Raw genomic sequence first — 19,965 nt, 5'->3', positions numbered from 1 at the left:
GTAGATGACATTGTTCCGTGCAAGGTCAACAGGACAGCCTTTCAAGACGCACACAGATGCCAGCGCATGAGGCTAGGGAGACCCAATCCATTGCCAGGCTGAGAGTGCATGTTGAAAGAATGAGCCGCAGAGTAAAGGAGCACAAGCTGTTTGACAGTCATCCCCCTGACCATCTCAGGCAGCATCAACCAATTATTTGCAGTGGCGTGCCTGTTGGTCAACTATCAAAACGGACCTTTGGCCAAGCCAGTGTAAATGTACATGTGTCTTTTACTAGCAGCAAAATAATAATTTGTTTATCTATGACATGTATCAAGCATTTGTGTTGCAGTGAATATCAGTTTGTGTAGAGCTTGTATTGGCTTTAATTAGGCAATGAGTTAAAGGGTGGGGGAAAGAAATCAAGTAAACACAGAATAGCCAGAATGCAAGATTGAATACAATGTTAAGAGATGTGTAATTGATTAACTGAACTGTTGAACATTTGCTGAAATACATATTTTTTTTAACATCTATTATACTGTAGTTTTCTTCACAAGAACATCAATACTTATTTTTTCATGATACCACTAAACTTGGCACCCATGCAGGGAATCCATTCAGGTGCGAGATAAGACACTTCTGCAGGTAGTGGTTAAAATAAGTTGTCAACCTTCCCTCTTATAGGTTTTGAAACCTGTAGATCTTTATATATCCTTTCAACTAGGATGTCCTCCTGTGCACAGATTACAAAAGTCACACCAACTACAATCTGTGAGAAGGATTTGACCTTGCACCTGCCAGTAGTAAGCATGAGATCTCTTCAACTTCAGCTCCCCATTCTGTATCTTCAGGTAAGGGCAGTCAACATAACTTGGTACATTTGGGCACTTGACCTCTAAGAGCCCAAAGTGTGGTCTCACACTGGGATCAAAGATGATTCCATCTGGAGAGGATCCTAACCACGGAGCATCTGGGTGCACTATGAAGCCACATGGAAAGAAGTTAACATTCTTCAGTGTGCAGTACTCCTGTACAGCCACTGGCTCCATGGACCAGAGCCCCCTCTTCATCTCCATGATCCCTTGAACATCCGCTCAGCTAGGTGGTCAGCTGAGGTCTCTCCCCGGACATGGCAAACCTCTCAAACGAGAGGATGTTATTCTCATTTTCCTGAGCTGATGCCATTCTGGGTTGCTTCTCTGCTCCCTTGTAGCAACCTCGACTTTGTGTGACATCTCGTAGGTTGTCTCTAAGGCCTTGAGGTGGAACTGCTCCTGATGGCTAAGGACGTAAGCACACTGGGAAGACTGAAGCCTGTAGCCATCTAATGGAAGTATTGGTGGAGAAGGGACATCGGCAATCTTCACAATTTCACAGGTCTTTAGCTGTGGAAGTTGATAGGACAGCACACTGCCAGCTTGCACTGGCCCAAAGGCAGACTCAACCAAGGGCACGTCAGCGGACATTTCCATTGTTGTCACAAGAGGGGCAGTAAGTGGAGAAAAGTTGGCACGTGGAGAAGGTCCATGTCAGGCCTGTATCCGTTGAGTGCTTTGTAGAGAGAGCTTCTGCAAAACATTTTAAAACCTTAACATCAGGATGGAGAGATAACTATGACAAAGACTCATGTAACTTTTCCAGAAACAACACAAGCCCGAAAGTTAAAATAAAATGGATTCAAATATAGAGATTATTATATATTTCTCCTTAGTCTTTGTCCCAAAAATGTGTTGTTACATCGTAAAGACGGCACTGTTTAGGCTTATCACCTGGATACAAAGAATAAGAATAATTATCACAAGAAAATGTTTTATAAAATGGCTTCACACCCTAATTAACAAGGATTTACTGTTTTTACTGTGATTTACTGTTACATGTGCTGAATACTTTTCATGTGCATTTATTTTCTGGATATTGATAGACTCACAAGTGTTCTTGGCTTGTGCCAATGCTGTTCTGTGTCTGTGCAGCTGTGAACTGGTGGTGCAGCAGGAATGTTTAGTTGAGAGTAGTGCGCTGTCTGGTAAAGAAGGGCCACCAGCTGATTGCACATAGCACTTCCTGCAACACAGCAGCGGCTTTGGACCTATCACTGGTACGGAGTGCTTTAACTCCATCTGTGAAGTGAAGATGTGTTATGAATGACTTGAAGTGAGAAATAAGAATGATGCGGCCCATGAATAACAATAAACATAGTAGTGTCTAGTCTTCTTAACTAGGGGCTCATTTAACAGATCTTTACCAAATAACCTGTAGCTTTTTAGCTTGCAAATATAGCTAGTAAGCTAACGAAAATACACACATTCTCAAGTACATTCTGTCAACGTTACATACTTTTACGAAGTAACTAGCTAGCTACATTTACTAGTTAAATTAGCTAGGTAGCTAATATGATTGTAGCTAGCTAATGTTACATCTGTCACTGACTTGGTACTCACCTTCATAGTTGTCTATGTAGCTTCCTATATACATCTTGAACCCCTTTCAGTTCTTGCTAGCTGGAGTCTCCGAGGCTGATTTAACAATTCGATGTACACCATTAATATTCATTTGAGGCAAGTCCTGAAGACACATAGTAACAAACTGAGATATAGTGGTAGTAATGTTATATCGTCGATAACAACTAGACTGACTTCTGTTCTATAGTATGCCACACCAGGTAGGAACTGTGCTTAGAACGTTCAGTCATGGAATGTGCATAAGGGCTATTCAGAGAGAGAGAGTCACATACACATCTGTCTACTATGCCCACTTTCTGTCCTGAGGTAGATGGACTGTTGCCATGGGCAACCTGTGTGTAGTCACCTAAAGATGACCAGGAAGCTGTGTCTGAGCAAAGCTTCTATTTATAGGAGCCTCAGGAGAAAGGACAAGAGCATACATGCTTGTGTGTGTTTTTGTGACTTTGAGAGCACACAGGGTAACAGTGGGAGAAGGAGGCAGATTGTGAGACAGTTACTAGAGAGAGCGCGAGGGAGGGCGCAAAGGAGGAAGGGAGCGAAGGAGGGAGGGAGCGAGGGAAGTAGTGGAGGAGGCGGCAAGTGTGTGTAGATGCTGTACGAGGCGTCAGTATGATAAGTATAGAGACGTGTGTGCTGCGCGGTTGAGACATCACCTTCACTCCCTCACCAGGGCAGGCCGTACTCACCGTGTATGTGAGGCTGGGCTGTATTTATAAACAGAGAAATAATTTTACATTCATCAAAGCGGATTCATTTTTACAACATTTTTTATTTTTGGATACATTTCAACTACAGAGCTTCAACTACATTTTCACTATTTAAAACTCAAATAATGAAAGGTTAAAGAAATACTTGGCTGTAGAACTGAAAATACTTGACTCAATTGCTGAAAGTACTTAACTGATATGCGGGGTATCTTATGGTGACAAAGGCCAGGGGCCGTTTGTGTGTGTGGTGTACTTGTGCGCCTGTGTGTGTGTGGACGAGGGCGCCGGCAGAGGCATGATGTTATCATATGTTCCTGGTCAGATAGAATGCCCCTGCAGTGCCCACGCAGGAACCCCCTTTACAGAGCATGCTCACACGGTCAGGAGTCGGAGCAGCCACTGTAAAAGAACAGCAACTATTCAGGGTTCAGAGGGCATTAATAAGGGTATAGTCTGTATTAGAGGTGGGGTCAGGGTCAAGATACTGTACAAGTTAGGCTTGAGGATATGGTCTGGCACAGGACAGGTTAGGGTCAGGTTATGGTTCATGTTAACATATAGGGTTATAGTTAGGTTAAGCGTTAGGGTTGAACCGAGATCTGGACATGGCGCTAGGGTTAGGGTTGTGGTTTAGGCTAGGTTTGTGGTTTAGGGTTGTGGTTTAGGCTAGGTTTAGGGTTGTGGTTTAGGCTAGGGTTAGGGTTGTGGTTTAGGCTAGGTTTGTGGTTTAGGGTTAGGGTTGTGGTTTAGGCTAGGTTTAGGGTTGTGGTTTAGGCTAGGTTTAGGGTTGTGGTTTAGGCTAGGTTTAGGGTTGTGGTTTAGGCTAGGGTTAGGTTTGTGGTTTAGGCTAGGGTTAGGGTTGTGGTTTAGGCTAGGGTTAGGGTTGTGGTTGAGGGTAGGGATAGGGTTGAACCAGGATGTGGACATGAAGTTAGGCTTATGGCCAGGGTTTTGGTTGATTTTAAGATCAAGGAGGACTCACAGTATTGATTCCTCCGTCTTTGACCTCAGGGTTGCTCTCTGATTTATACAGGGCTGGGGAGAGGAGACACAAACAAATCAAATCAAATGTTATTAGTCACATGCGCTGTATACAACAGGTGTAGACCTTACAGTGAAATGCTTACTTTACGAGCCCCTAACCAACAATGCAGTTTTTTTTTAAACGAGTAAGAATAAGAAATAAAAGTAACAAGTAATTAAAGAGCGGCAGTAAAATAACAATAGCGAGACTATATACAGTGGGGCAAAAAAGTATTTAGTCAGCGACAAATTGTGCAAGTTCTCCCACTTAAAAAGATTAGAGAGGCCTGTAATTATCATCATAGGTACACATCAACTATGACAGACAAAATGAGAAAAAAAATCCAGAAAATGACATTGTAGGATTTTTAATGAATTTATTTGCAAATTATGGTGGAAAATAAGTATTTGGTCACCTACAAACAAGCAAGATTTCTGGCTCTCACAGACCTGTAACTTCTTCTTTAAGAGGCTCCTCTGTTACCTGTATTAATGGCACCTGTTTGAACTTGTTATCAGTATGAAAGACACCTGTCCACAACCTCAAACAGTCACACTTCAAACTCCACTATGGCCAAGACCAAAGAGCTGTCACCAGCTCTCACCAGAAACAAAATTGTAGACCTGCACCAGGCTGGGAAGACTGAATCTGCAATAGGTAAGCAGCTTGGTTTGAAGAAATCAACTGTGGGAGCAATTATTGGGAAATGGAAGACATACAAGACCACTGATAATCTCCCTCGATCTGGGGCTCCACGCAAGATCTCACCCCGGTCAAAATGATCACAAGAACGGTGAGCAAAAATCCCAGAACCACACGGGGGGGCCTAGTGAATGACCTGCAGAGAGCTGGGACCAAAGTAACAAAGCCTACCATCAGTAACACACTACGCCGCCAGGGACTCAAATCCTGCAGTGCCAGACGTGTCCCCCTGCTTAAGCCAGTACATGTCCAGGCCGGTCTGAAGTTTGCTAGAGAGCATTTGGATGATCCAGAAGAAGATTGGGAGAATGTCATATGGTCAGATGAAACCAAAATATAACTTTTTGGTAAAAACTCAACTCGTCGTGTTTGGAGGACAAAGAATGCTGAGTTGCATCCAAAGAACACCATACCTACTGTGAAGCATGGGGGTGGAAAAATCATGCTTTGGGGCTGTTTTTCTGCAAAGGGACCAGGACGACTGATCCGTGTAAAGAAAAGAATGAATGGGGCCATGTATCGTGAGATTTTGAGTGAAAACCTCCTTCCATCAGCAAGGGCATTGAAGATGAAACGTGGCTGGGTCTTTCAGCATGACAATGATCCCAAACACACCGCCCGGCCAACGAAGGAGTGGCTTCGTAAGAAGCATTTCAGTCTCCAGATCTCAACCCCATAGAAAATCTTTGGAGGGAGTTGAAAGTCCGTGTTGCCCAGCAACAGCCCCAAAACATCACTGCTCTAGAGGAGATCTGCATGGAGGAATGGGCCAAAATACCAGCCACAGTGTGTGAAAACCTTGTGAAGACTTACAGAAAATGTTTGACCTCTGTCATTGCCAACAAAGGGTATATAACATAGTATTGAGATAAGTATTTGGTCAATAACAAAAGTTTATTTTCCACCATAATTTGCAAATAAATTCATTAAAAATCCTACAATGTGATTTTTTGGATTATTATTTTTTTTCCCTCATTTTGTCTGTCATAGTTGAAGTGCACCTATGAAGAAAATTACAGGCCTCTCTCATATTTTTAAGTGGGAGAACTTGCACAATTGGTGGCTGACTACTTTTTTGCCCCACTGTACAGGGGGGTACCGGTACAGAGTCAATGTGAGGGGGTACCGGTTAGTTGAGGTAATATATATATGTAGGTAAAGTTATTAAAGTGACTATGCATAGATGATAACACAAAAAGTAGCAGCGGGAGGGGGGGCAATGCAAATAGTCTGAGTAGCAATTTGATTAGATGTCCAGGAGTCTTATGGCTTGGGGGTAGAAGCACACAATATTAAGGCTGAATATCATAACCTGCAACAAAACATAGCTCACCTAAGTGTGTGTGTGTGTGTGTGTGTGTGTGTGTGTGTGTGTGTGTGTGTGTGTGTGTGTGTGTGTGTGTGTGTGTGTGTTGAAATACCGAATAGCTTGCGCAGCCTGGTGACACAGGCCACAAAGCCATGGAAAGGCAGGTGCAGCTCCCCAGAGCCAAACCTCTCCCACAGCAGCTGTATGACCTGGCCATCACACTGCACACCTAGCAGGAAGGAGGAAGAAGAGAGGGGAGGAGAGAATGATGAGGCAGGGATGAGAGGGAAGAAGAGAGAAATGTGTTATTATCCATTCAAGAGTAGATTGGAAGGTCAAATGTGAGTGAGTGAATGAGTGAGTGTAAGAGGCAGAGAGTGAGAGTGTGTGTGTGTGTGTGTGTGTGTGTGTGTGTGTGTGTGTGTGTGTGTGTGTGTGTGTGTGCGCGCGTGTGTACACACCAGCAGCCTGGAGGGCCAGACTAAGCTCAAAGGGGCTCATAGTCCCTGAAGAGTCCTGATCAAACTTGAAGAAGATGGACTGAAAGAGAGAGAGAGGTCAAAAAAGGATGGTTGAGTAGCTGTAGCTAATTAATATCACTAATTATAAACCGGGTACTTTGGGTCCTGGATGTTGATTGGCTGAAACAGCATTTCAGCCATGTGTATATCAGACAACCTACCTTGGGTGTGATGCAAGAACACTTTTATGTTGCTAACCAGTTTATAGTAGCAACAAGGCACCTCTGTGGTTTGAGGTATATGGCCAATATAGTTTATTTAGTTTAGTTTAGTTTATTTATTCGACCATTTAAAAAAACAAACACACATAAAACTTGAAAAAGCCATAGACGCACATAAATACAATCATGGAGGATAACACACAATGAAGTCTGGGACTTATTTCCATTGTGGTTCTCTTGAGACAAGATGGCTGGGTAAGATCCAAAACAGTACGGCAGTGAAATTATCAAACAAAAACAGAGAAGAAGAACATCTATCTCATCATTCCAGTTACCATGGCTAAGGCCAGTATCCAGGCACTCCACTTTGCATCGTGCATAACAACAGCCCTTATCCGCTGTATATTGCCCAATACACCGCACCCCCTTGGGCTTTATTGCTTAACATATTGGGTTTTGTACCTATAGCAGTCGTACCTGCAGACTGCGAAGAGAGGTCAGCACAGGCTCTGTCTGCTCTCGGGTCAGACTGCTACGCCCCCCAGTCTGACACGTGGGTTAGGGACAGCTCTCAGACACAGACAGAGGCGCTCAAAAGTACCAGGGCCCGTATCCACAAAGCAAATCAATGCTGATCTAGGATCAGTTTAGCCGTTTAGATCACAATGAATAAGATTAAATGGACAAATCCTAGATCAGCATTCCTGCTCTTAGATGCTTTGTGGTCCTGGCAAGAAAAACAAAGCCAGTGAGATGTAAGGGGAAAGGTTGTGACAACTGGCCAAATAAAAGGATACTTCCTCTCCAAAGATGAGCTGTCTGCATGTCTCCAGTGGCAGCTGGTAGTCTTTCTCCAGAACTGAGAGGGGAGGAGGGGACAAGGCAAAGGATTGTAATGGTATATTTAAGCAATAAGGCACAAGGGGATGTGGTATACGGGCAATATTAAACAGCTACGGGCTGTTCTTATGTACGACACAACGCTGAGTGCCTGGATGCAGCCCTTAGCCGTGGTATATTGGCCGTATACCGCAAACCCTCAAGGTGCCTTATTGCTATTATAAACTGGTTAGCAACGTAATTAGAACACTAAAAATACATGTTTTGTCATACCGGTGGTATACGGTCTGATATACCACGGCTGTCAGCCAATCAGCATTCAGGGCTCGAAGCACCCAGTTTATAATAGCCATTAGGTTTCGCCTAGAGAAGTCATCTGTTTCCCCAAAAAGTGTCTACCTGCTAGAGGAAACCTTGCTACTATGCTCCCCCTACAGCTGTTTACTGGTACTGCATTGTAAGAATATTCCCCTCAAAAGGACCAACATACAATAGTTGCACCCTTCATTACAGCAGTTTATGGAGTTCTGCAACATGGTTTGACTAAAATTAACCTTATAATGACAACCTGAGTTCATGAATGATCTAACCTGAGTTAACCAGCTTCATGAACTCCTTAGCATTCAGCTTGTCATCCTGCCAGGGAGAGAGAACAGGAGGTTAAGACTGTCTAAGGGAGACATTTATCTTCTATGATTGAGTTATATTTAGAGATGAGAGCATTCCTACCGGCCCCGCCACCTCATCAAAGGTCTTCTGTACTCTCTTGCGATCCTCTGGCAAGACTGGTGGCATTGACATGACCTGTGAAGGACACACACACACAGACAGTTGGCTTGGTGAACTGGAGAGCAGGACTGCAGTAGAAGTAGACTTCAGTAAGGTTTAACTCACCATGAGGAAGCCAGTGGAGCAGGTGAAGTCTTGGGTCCTGGAATACAAGGAGGAGCACCATCAGTCTGGTACTAATTATCTTCATCATCATCATCATCATCCCCCCCCCTCTCCGTACCCCAGATTGTTGCCAGTCTTGGAGTAGACGCGGAGGAAGAATTCCGCGGGCTGGTTGGGACTGTAGGTGGAGGCCAGGATCACGTAGTTTCCCGGGTCCAGCCTCACCTCCCTCCACACAGCCCTACGGTGACAAAAGGCAAGAAGAAGAGAAGAACTTCTATTGACTGTTTTCGTGAAAATGTGACATATCTGCGGTGAAGACTGGCTGCTGAGGTACAGTACCTGAAAGGCTGGTACACCCCAGAACTCCCCACAGGCTGCTTGAAAGAGAAGAAGCTCTGGTCCAGACACAGGCCCCGGCGCTACGAGAGGGGGAGCGGGGAGAAGAGAGAGGAGAAGGAAAGAGGAAGAGAGGAGAGGAGAAAAGAGGGGAAGGCAGAGATAGAAAAGAGGGAGAGAAGGAGGTAGTGGTGGAGAGAGGGGGGCAGCAGACATGGTTGGTAGATTAAAAGCCATGTCATTGTCTAACTAATGAAAATATGTAGTTAAAAAAAAAAACTTTACAATAAAATACTCACCTTTGGAGGAACCTGCAGAAACAGGAAAGACGTCAGATTAACTGAAAATGTAGAACGTTCACATTCACATCGCACACAAGGACAACACATTTTCACTCCCTCTCTCACCCTTTCTCTCTCACCCTGTAGATGTGGAAGGCGATGTGGAGGAAGTTGACTTTCTCCTTCTTTCTCCGGTCTTTCTGCAGCAGTTCCACCAGCACGGTGCACTGCTTTGCCTTCTCCTTCTGTTTCTCTGCCACCTTCTTCTCCCCCGGGGTCATCTCTATATCATCATCATGCTCGGCAAGGACAAGCTGGAACTGGGGATTCTTCCAGAAGGATCCTACAATAGAGAGAGAGAACGAGAGAGACACAGAGAGGGAGGGGTAGAGGAGGGAATGTTGATAAGGAAGGTGGTAAATGACAACTGGATGAAATTACAAACATTCTGCTTTTGGAAACACACACACACACTCACGAGGGTAACTACAGCTCCCCCCTGCAGTGGAGCCCGATACCCAGGAGCCTTTGTGGGAGCTGAGGGTCCAGGCAGAGGGGGGGTCAGCAGGGGAGTCGGGGTCAGTGGATGTGTCCTCTTCCACTATGGGGTCAGGGTCCACACTACACAGCTCCACTGTGTCAAACAGCTTGTTGAAGTCCTCCACACTGATCCTGACACAGAGCGGACACACACTGTCAGAATGTGTTTGTGTGCTGTTGTTGTAAAGTGTGAAACTAGATGAGATGTAGAGTTAGAGTGAGAAGCATTTATTAAAGTGTCACTTCACAATGATACAGTAGAGATTTTAACAACCACAATTGTGGACCACTCAAACAGTTTTGAGACACGAAAAGCAGTCATAGCCAAACATGGTACAGTATTTCATTTGGAGTCATCTATAATACGTTCAGTTATTATACATTACGTTATATATACACATGTATGCATAAACAAAAACAAAGTACAATAGATAAAAGGCGAGATTGGTCGATGTACACTGCCTTCAGAGAGGATTTACACCCTTTGACTTTCTCCACATTTTGTTGTGTTAGAGCCTGAATTTAAAATGGATTAAAATGTATCTTTTTTTGTCACTGGCCTAAACACAATAGCCCATAATGTCAACGTGGAGTTGTGTTTTTCTACATTTTAACAAATGAATACAAAATGTAAATCTGAAATGTCTTAAATAGTCGATAAGTATTCAACCCCTTTGTTATGGCAAGCCGAAATAAGTTCAGGAGTATAAATCTGCTCATCAAGTCACATAATAAGTTGCAAGGACTCACTTTGTGTGCAACAATAGTGTTTAACATGACTTTTTAATGACTACCTCATCTCTGTAACCCACACATACAATTATCTGTAAGGTCCCTCAGTCGAGCAGTGAATTTCAAACAAAGATTCAACCACAAAGACCAGGGAGGTTTTCCAACGCCTCGCAAAATCGAAGGGCAGATGTGTAAAAATGTAATATCCCTTTGGGCATGGTGAAGTTATTTATTACACTTTGGATGGTGTATCAATACACCCAGTCACTACAAAGATACAGGCGTCCTATCTCAGTTGCAAGAGAGGAAGGAAACCGCTCAAGGACTTCACTATGAGGCCAATGGTGACTTTAAAACAGTTACAGAGTTTAATGACTGTGATAGGAGAACACTGAGGATGGAGCTACAACATTGTAGTTACTCCACATACTAACCTAATTGACAGAGTGAAAAGAAGGAAGCCTATAGAGGATACAAATATTTCAAAACATGCATCTTGTTTGCAACACGGCACTAAAGTAATACTGCAACAAATGTGGCAAAGCAATTCAATACAAAGTGTTATGTTTGGGGTAAGTCCAATACAACACATTACTTAGTCCCACTCCTCATATTTTCGAGCATAGAGGTGGCTGCATCATGTTATGGGTATGCTTGTAATCGTTAAGGTCTGGGAAGTTTTTGAGGATAAAAAAATCTATGGAATGGAGCTAAACACAGGCAAAATCCTAGAGGAAAACCTGGTTCAGTCTGCTTTCCATCAGACAATAACCTAAAACACAAGGCCAAATCTACGCTGGAGTTGCTTACCAAGAAGACAGTGAATGTTCCTGAGTGGCTGAATTAGAGTGTTGACTTAAATCTGCTTGAAAATCTAAGGCAAGACCTGAAAATGGTTGTCTAGCGATGACCAACAACCAACATTTCTGTATTTCACTTTCAATAAACTTGCACAAAAACAATCAAACATGTTTTCACTTTGTCATTATGGGGTACTGCATGTTGATGGTTGAGAGAAAAAAAAACTATTTAATCCATTTTGAATTCAGGGTGTAACACAACCAAATGTGGAGTAAGTCAAGGGGTAGGAATACTTTCTGAATGCACTGTATGTGTATGTATGTGTTTACGTATGTTTGTGTCTACGTGTGTTTGTAACCAGAACCTACCAGAACTCTCCGTCCTCACTGTTTTTCAGATCAATCCTTTTCTTCTCAGCAGCATCCACATCATCCCAGTCTTTACTCCTGCAATTACACACACAGGATTACATGCCTGTGTAATGACAAAATGAAACACACACACACACAATTCCTCACGTGTCACTCCAGGGTCCAGAGTACTCCACAAAGCCCCAGGGATTCCTCAGCCTCAGCAACAAGGCCTCACCAGCCAGCTTCTTCACCTGAACCCCATATACACACGCACACACATGCACACGCACACAGACAAACAATTATTTGAGCAAAATGAGAAAGTGGATTGTTTTCTGATGACTTTAGCTTGGTGAAGCACAGTATGATACATACCGTGTCAGTGTCTGTGATGGCGTAGGCATGGCCCTTCACCAGTCCCTCTGCAGTCACTGTGCCTATCTCACGATAGTTACTAGCCTGTGGAGATACACAGCACATACAGAGCAACTCACCACAGGTGCTGCATACACAGTAAGAATCACACTTGCCGTCACAGTAGCTATTGACGAAGGAGAGGTGTGAGGAAGGTATGCAGCTATGTTGGCACAGCATTCACCATAAAGTCTATGAGTCATATTTGTTCCATGGAAAGTGGCAAGGGGATACCTAACTGAATGCATTTAACTGAAATGTGTTTTTCGCATTTAACCCAACCCCTCTGAATCAGAGATGTGCGGGGGGGGGGCTGCCTTAATCGTCATCGCCGCCTGGGGAACAGTGGGTTAACTGCCTTGCCCAGGAGCAGAACGACAGATTTTTTCCTTGTCAGCTCTGGGATTCGATCCAGCAACCTTTCGGTTTCTGTCCCAAAGCCCCTACCTGCCAGGCTACCTGCCGCCCCATCGGGTGTGAGTGTGTGTGTGTGCGTTCCTGCGTGCATGTATGTGCTGTACCTGTATGAAGCAGCTGAGCAGGCTGCCACGGGACAGGGCAGCAGAGAGGGCTTTCCACATGACCCTGGGGGCGCGGGAGGAGACAGGGAGGGAGTAGGCTATGCCCCCTGTAAAATCCTCCATCGCCTCTGAGATATTACCCCCCTTCAGACTCCCATATGACCCGATCAGCCTGCTCCGAGATAGGAGTAGAGGGAGCATGAGAAAGGGGTGTGTGGAGAGAAAGGGGTGTGTGGAGGGAAAGGGGGAGGAGAGAGATTGGCGTGGGAGAGGAAGGATTTAGAAATGAGGGAGATACATTTTATAGATGTACATGTTCTGTCATTTAGCAGATGCTCCTACTCAAAGAGCTGTACAATAAACACATTCAAATGAGGCTGAGACCTCATAAGAGCAGTGTCAGGCACACACAGCCAGACACACACGAACGCTCAAATTATGTACGACATTACACACACACACACGGATGCATGGACGCACGCATACACACACACACCCCGGTTGACTGACTTGGCATAGGCTTTCTCCACCAGGGCGCTCCAGTACTCGTTGCGGGTACAGGAGTAGCTGAAGAGCAGGCGGCCCTCGCGTACAGGTAGCCTGTCATCTACTACCACCTCCACCCACTCACCATACTGCCAGAACTACACGGGGGGGTTATGGATGGAGAGGGAGGCATAAAGAGGGTGGACAGGGAGGGAGGGAGGAAGGATGAGGCATAAGGAGGAGGATGTAAGGAGAGACGGGGAGAGGGAGGGAGAAGGGAAAGAGGGGAGGGAGAGAGATATACATTTGATATCTTGCATAACAGTGGGCAAGTACAAGCCTGCATCGTCATATGCCCATAAGTAAGGCTGTGTGTGTGTGTGTGTGTGTCAGGGTAGTAGTTACCTACAAGTCTGTACTACACTCCCAACATAACCCCTCCAGGTCTACTCATATGTACCCTTTTTCTCCAACCAATGCGTTAAGCCACACATACTTCACTGAGAGGGCCAAGTCACCTGAGAAAATATTAACGCGGTCCGTCAATCTAAGTAACATCATTTTAAAAATCCCCATCAAAATCCGTCAATTTAAGCTAGTGATTTTTTGCATTGGCTGAGTCTCAATCCAACGCATCTGCCGATGTTGCACTTCCACATCTGAGGTGAAAGGTGGCAGAGCTAGAGGGATGTTTTGTCAAACCATGAGACATCCCAGAAATCGGTCTTCTCACGAAAACGTCTATAGCGTCCGAACCGCGCCCTACCAACTAATGTGACCCCACCGTGGAAAGGGGAGATTCTCACGAACACCGTGGTGTTCTCTTTTTATCAACTCTACGCCTCGGCCAGAGCGTCCGGTGTGCACTCGGAACACTAAGAGAGTTTACGAATGGACAATCTGACAACGCTCTGAGTGTACTCTGAGTGTACTCTGGCACTCCAGATTGAATTCACGAATACACCCGTAGTATAAACCAACCTTTAGTCTTGAAATCTTTGGTTGTTTAGTACATGGCCTTACATGTGAATCCTTAATGAGATGGGTGGGGCTAAGGTTTAAGAGGGTGTGAACTATGCTGAATGGGTGTAGAAAAAGAAGAGCTCTCCAGTAGGTGTATCAAAACATTCAAGGGACAATTAAATTAAAGATCACCCTCATTAGTGAAGAGGTAGGGTGAGGGGGGAGGGGATCATCAACTAGATTTAGCCTCGGGATGATTTTTTGAGCGCATGGTCAGGTGGCCTGAACATAATTACAAATCATTTGTAGACTGCAAATTGACCACAATAAGCCCAAACAGATATAGTATTTGACTAAAACATAAGCATTTCAAATCTTGTTTTCAAACCTTGCCTGTATACGATCACATTATTCATCTATTATGCGTGGGAATACTTTGGAAAAGATTTCCAAAATTAAAATCACTTGGAGCTGATTTGCTGTTGTTTTTATAGTCATGTATGTCCAACTATGAAAAAATATATATATAAAAAAATGTGTTTGGCCCACGGGCTGCCAGTTGGGAAATCCTGATCTAGTTACACCAACCTTCTCCTATAACACACACTCTCTGTCATAACACACACTCTCTGTCATAACACACACTCTCTGTCATAACACACACTCTCTGTCATAACACACACTCTCTGTCATAGCACACACTCTCTGTCATAGCACACACTCTCTGTCATAACACACACTCTCTGTCATAACACACACTCTCTGTCATAACACACACTCTCTGTCATAACACACACTCTCTGTCATAACACACACTCTCTGTCATAACACACACTCTCTGTCATAACACACACTCTCTGTCATAACACACACTCTGTCATAACACACACTCTCTCCCATAACACACACTCTCTGTCATAACACACACTCTCTGTCATAACACACACTCTCTGTCATAACACACACTCTCTGTCATAGCACACACTCTCTGTCATAGCACACACTCTCTGTCATAACACACACTCTCTGTCATAACACACACTCTCTGTCATAACACACACTCTCTGTCATAACACACACTCTCTGTCATAACACACACTCTCTGTCATAACACACACTCTCTGTCATAACACACACTCTCTGTCATAACACACACTCTCTGTCATAGCACACACTCTCTGTCATAGCACACACTCTCTGTCATAACACACACTCTCTGTCATAACACACACTCTCTGTCATAGCACACACTCTCTGTCATAATACACACTCTCTGTCATAACACACACTCTCTGTCATAACACACACTCTCTGTCATAACACACACTCTCTGTCATAACACACACTCTCTGTCATAACACACACTCTCTGTCATAACACACACTCTCTGTCATAACACACACTCTCTGTCATAACACACACTCTCTGTCATAACACACACTCTCTTCAGCCCTGATTTTACTATTCTCGCTCTTTTGCAAGACATGCTACTCTGATAAGATAGTAAGGAACATTCTCAAAGCGTTCGCAAAAAGTGAGTATGCAGAACACATGTACACTGCAAGCTCATGAACCCACCCCACGTCTTACCATGAAGTGGAAGATGCCAGCATAGGATTCTGTCAGGCTCTGATTAGGTGGTACCACTTTGACAAAGAGATTGGGGTGCATGGTAAGGCAGGACAGGGCAGCCAGAAGCCAACAGTCACCTATTAGGAAAAAGAAAGAGACAGGTCAAAGGCAATATGCATGTTAACTAGCAGTATAGGTTTGATTTGATTTCAATTGATTCTACATGTATATTTCATTTCAAATCATTTCCTGGGGCTTGTGGGAGATATGCCACTGCAGCGTTCCCACACTCACACTTTCTCCCTCACAAACACACCCACATGCACACACACACACACAAACATGCCTGTACACACACAGACCCATTCCTCTCTAACCGTAAACAGCTGCTCTGTGTATTCATGTAGAGGTAAGAAAGAGGTGTTGATGATTGACGCACGTATGCACACACACACACACACATACACACACACACACATACATACACACACACACACACACACACACACACAAGGAATGCCACATTGCCATCAGATTCATCACACAAACCTTGAGGACAAAATGAACCAAGCAAACAAGAAAGCAAGATGAGCATTCTCGCCACAAATCAAAAACAGACTGGGCATCACATGAAAAGCGGTGACAAACAAATCACAGAGTTATTTTTATGGGAGAAAGGGGGTGTGATCACAGGGTCCCGACTCCCTTTAGACCCACAGATACTCCGAGGAGGTTGGGACTGGGAGACTGGGAGGTGGGAACACGAATGTCACCCCCGATCCCCCTGCCATTGGGCAACGTGTTTGGAGCGGAGGCCCAGGGGCGATGTGGAGGGGTGACATATTCAGTGTGATTGATAGTGATCCTCCAGAATCACTGAGAAACTGAACCATACAGAGAAGAGAACCAGGATCTCTCAAGCCCATTCCCAGGAGAATAGGTTTGGAGAAGTGAGGGCAATCTGGTTATACAGGAAAACTGTGAGTTGGAGTTAATTGTCTACGCGTTACTGAAATGATACTCCATCCTATGATGTTTCAAATACACACACACACACTTACCCAGCTGGCCCTGGCAGATATCGGTGGTACACGTCGTGTCCTCCACAAACACAGCATTGGCACTGATCTCCTGCAGAGAGAGAGAGACAAGGGGCAGAGTTCAAGACTACAGTTTACCCCACAGCACATATTGCCCTTTAGTCTGAGGGAATGTGAAAGCAACACAACACTCTCATTTCGTTCACATAACAGTTGACTGGACGATGACAAGGCAATGTTAATGATTTAAACTGCATCACACAGGTTGTTATGTCGTCATTCCATCTCTGTTCTGCTGTTAGAGATATCCTGTCCAGCTGTTTGGCTCAGACTCAGAGTCTGCTCTGTAAGTTCTCTTTCTTTTCTCTCAACATGATCTGTTCTGTCAGTTCCCTCTCTTCTCTCTGAACATGCTCCATCAGATCAATCTATCTTCCTCGGGAACTAGACCACACCTGACAGTGAGTCAGCTCGGGTGTAGCCTACAGCACAGGTGTAGCCTACATCTGTCCAGGAGCAACATCCCAATTGTACACAACTAGACCTACTCATATCCTCATCAAACTCAATGCATAAGGTCAATATAAAAGTTAGAACATAGGCTGCAGATGTCCGTAAGATAAGCATGACTATCATGAGTAAGAAACTGGACTCTTGCAATATACAGGTAGGCTATGTTTATGAGCGTGACCACATGGCTGGCTATGTAGACCAGTGGTCACCAACATGTCGATCGCGACTGGCCCATCTTCAAGGTATTCCTACTCGATAACCAAACATTCCTATAGAAAAGCCAACGATAAAGGCTTCCTCGCCTTTTTTTTGTTATTCCTGTTGCGCTGTTGATGGTAGATGCACTTGATTCAAAAGCCCTGCGCACTGGGTAGGCAAAGTGTTCCATTTTGAAACATTTCATTTGTCTGAAAAGACATGGCCCGACAACGTCACCCTGGCGGACCGGGAGATCTGTGGCTAAATCGAGTGCGCCTCTACTGCGCTGGCCAATCGGATAGCACAAATCACCGTGCCCACAGCTTCCACACCCTGGCCACGGCAACGTTTGATATTAGCCTATGTGAGATGTAATAACTTTTAAAACGATGACCAGAGAGACACTGTCAAATAATACAACAAATAGCTGCTGTTCCGAGTGAGTTCACGTCTACGTTTTTATTCAGTACTGTCAAAACGTTTTTTTTATTTAACACTATTGCAAAACAAAACGTGCTTCTCCCTACTTTCACTTGCGCTGCAGCTACAATGAATGAATAGCCAAATGTTTTATTATCATTTCGTCCTGTCTATTTTAATATCAAGGAATATTTCACTTCCTCTGTTCTGGGGAACAACATGAATTTGTGCATGATGCCAAGGCAGTGTGACTTGAGTTTCGCCATCAGGTGGAAGAAGGTGTCCCCTCTCTCTGGTCAGTCTCACCAGAGGAAAGGAAGGAGAGCAATGGGCGGTGAGATATCAGGGACTGCTGCTCTCACCCTCCGCTAAAGACGAATGCCGGGTTCAAAATCTAGAACTCTGACTTTCCGTCCTGAAAATCACTGATGTCATGATTTGAAAGCACCATGACCATCAGATGCAGCTAGCATCAGTCCAGTAAAATAAAAATGTTAATAATTTCAGTTGCTACACCAACTGAACTATTTTGTTATCAAGGCTCCTCGAGTTTTAAAATATAATATGGTCTGAGGAGAACAATATTGGAAGGCCAGCCTACTGCATAAACCTCATTCCTACAGAACAGTTTTTATTAGGTTAAACATTCTGTGCGGTAGATCTCGACTTGCTTTTTGACTGCGAAAGTGATCTCGACTCACTTGATGTAAACACCGATAGGACGGTAGCCTACCTTGGGTCGCAGCCACTTGACCTCCTTTTTGGGGTCTGGGTCGGTAGGCATACCGATGGAGCTCTGGTCCGGGGTGAAGGTTGGGTCAGAGAACAGTGAACCGGATTTAACGCACGCATCTAGGAGGGCTACATAGTGCTGGTCCCGAAATTGAACAGGGTTGGCAATGGAACCATTTGCGAACCTCCGAGTCTCCATTTTCAATGGTAAAGTTGAGATCAAAATAGCAAATGTCTACGCTTATTTTGGGGGGACTTGTACAACAATTCCAGTTCTTAAATACACACACACTCATTCACCCGTATGGAGACATATACGGGCGCCTCCCTTAGTCGAACCATTCCAGCAAGGTATGCAAGAGCCTCCGGGAAGTTTGGAACGCTCCCATTAATTTAACGCTATCAACGTCAATTGTGATCGAATCAACATAATATTAGCCACATTCAATGCAACATACTGAAACAAAACAAACTATGCCAGACTTAGTGTGTGTGTAGGGGGGGGGGGATATATTTTATGGAACTTTCCACAAATTATACCCGCCTACACAAGAGATTGTGCAGAGCGCGTCGGAGTGGGATTCAATTGCATTGACTGGCGCAAGCGAATAGATTACTCTTGTGTTGAGATCATGAGCCCCATCGGTTTTGTTGCCTGTTTTGCATTTTATTTTAGCGTTAATTCGTGTCACATATCAGTATGCAAAATAAAGCCGCGTACAAACACTGTATTTTTCTTGCTTTCTTGAGTAAGGCAGCTCCAAAATGCAGATGTGTCCGACCTGAAAATCACTGACGTCATGATTCGAACTTGTTTTTTCCAAGTTCCCAGTTGTCTTGAAAGCACCATAAATCCAGAGAACGACCGACTTTAATAGAAATGAAGGATTGCCTCTTATCTTCTCATCGTTCCCTTATGCCATAGTTTGCACATCTCAATTGATATAAGCCTACTGCTTCTATAGGTCAATCTCATCAGTACCTTATTCATAATTTTAGGCAATGTTGGAATGATTTCATTGTTTTGCTTACTTTGTGTATTATAATTTGCACATGTGCTTTTCTTGACAAGGAGGAGATACTATATAATGTTGTTGGGTCTGTAACCATGTTTACCAGTGATCGTCTTTTCCCATTCAAATATTTGTTTTCAACAAAAAGTTCAGTAAATAGACCCATGTAATTCCAGTTGATATTTTGAGGGTTGTTTTGTTTGCGCAATACACTCTGTGCGTATGTGCACTCTGTGCAATACACTCTGTATTGTATATAAAAGTGAATCTTCATGACTGTATTTTCCTTCCTTTTTAGATCACAGGCCTAATAAAATACTTCAAATGCTAGGCTAACCATTTCTCTCTCTCGCTCTCTCTCTCTCTCTCTCTCTCTCTCTCTCTCTCTGTATGTATGTGGTGACTTAATCAAAGAAGAGTAAAGTTAAGGCCTCAACATCTTGCT

General features: G+C 44.1%; 1 protein-coding gene across 6 annotated transcripts; it reads right to left on the bottom strand.

Moving 5' to 3' along the window:
- Positions 1–347: 347 nt before the first annotated feature.
- LOC112244706 (calpain-1 catalytic subunit-like) lies at positions 348–18,954 on the bottom strand. 6 transcript variants are annotated; one of them, XM_042295851.1, is made up of 26 exons: positions 18,509–18,954; positions 16,666–16,735; positions 15,623–15,741; positions 13,094–13,227; positions 12,584–12,755; positions 12,024–12,107; positions 11,814–11,899; positions 11,664–11,741; positions 9,701–9,894; positions 9,363–9,565; positions 9,241–9,252; positions 8,945–9,024; positions 8,721–8,843; positions 8,603–8,639; positions 8,438–8,512; positions 8,299–8,344; positions 7,666–7,727; positions 7,346–7,414; positions 6,648–6,726; positions 6,299–6,415; positions 4,134–4,186; positions 3,346–3,550; positions 3,131–3,148; positions 2,421–2,544; positions 1,910–2,099; positions 348–1,550 (listed from the first exon to the last, which is right to left on the bottom strand). In XM_042295851.1, the coding sequence occupies exons 1-22, from the start codon at positions 18,704–18,706 to the stop codon at positions 3,524–3,526; spliced, it is 2,118 nt and encodes a 705-aa protein (XP_042151785.1). In that variant the 5' UTR covers positions 18,707–18,954; the 3' UTR covers positions 348–1,550; positions 1,910–2,099; positions 2,421–2,544; positions 3,131–3,148; positions 3,346–3,523. The 6 variants fall into 6 exon arrangements, with proteins under 6 accessions (XP_042151785.1, XP_042151783.1, XP_042151784.1 ...); XM_042295849.1 differs by having other exon boundaries at positions 3,131–3,550; XM_042295850.1 differs by having other exon boundaries at positions 2,421–3,148.
- Between the last annotated feature and the right edge of the window lie 1,011 nt (positions 18,955–19,965).

Source organism: Oncorhynchus tshawytscha, linkage group LG13 (assembly GCF_018296145.1).
Source record: "Oncorhynchus tshawytscha isolate Ot180627B linkage group LG13, Otsh_v2.0, whole genome shotgun sequence".
NCBI lineage: Eukaryota > Metazoa > Chordata > Actinopteri > Salmoniformes > Salmonidae > Oncorhynchus > Oncorhynchus tshawytscha.
This window is presented reverse-complemented; position numbering and strand designations above follow the sequence as displayed.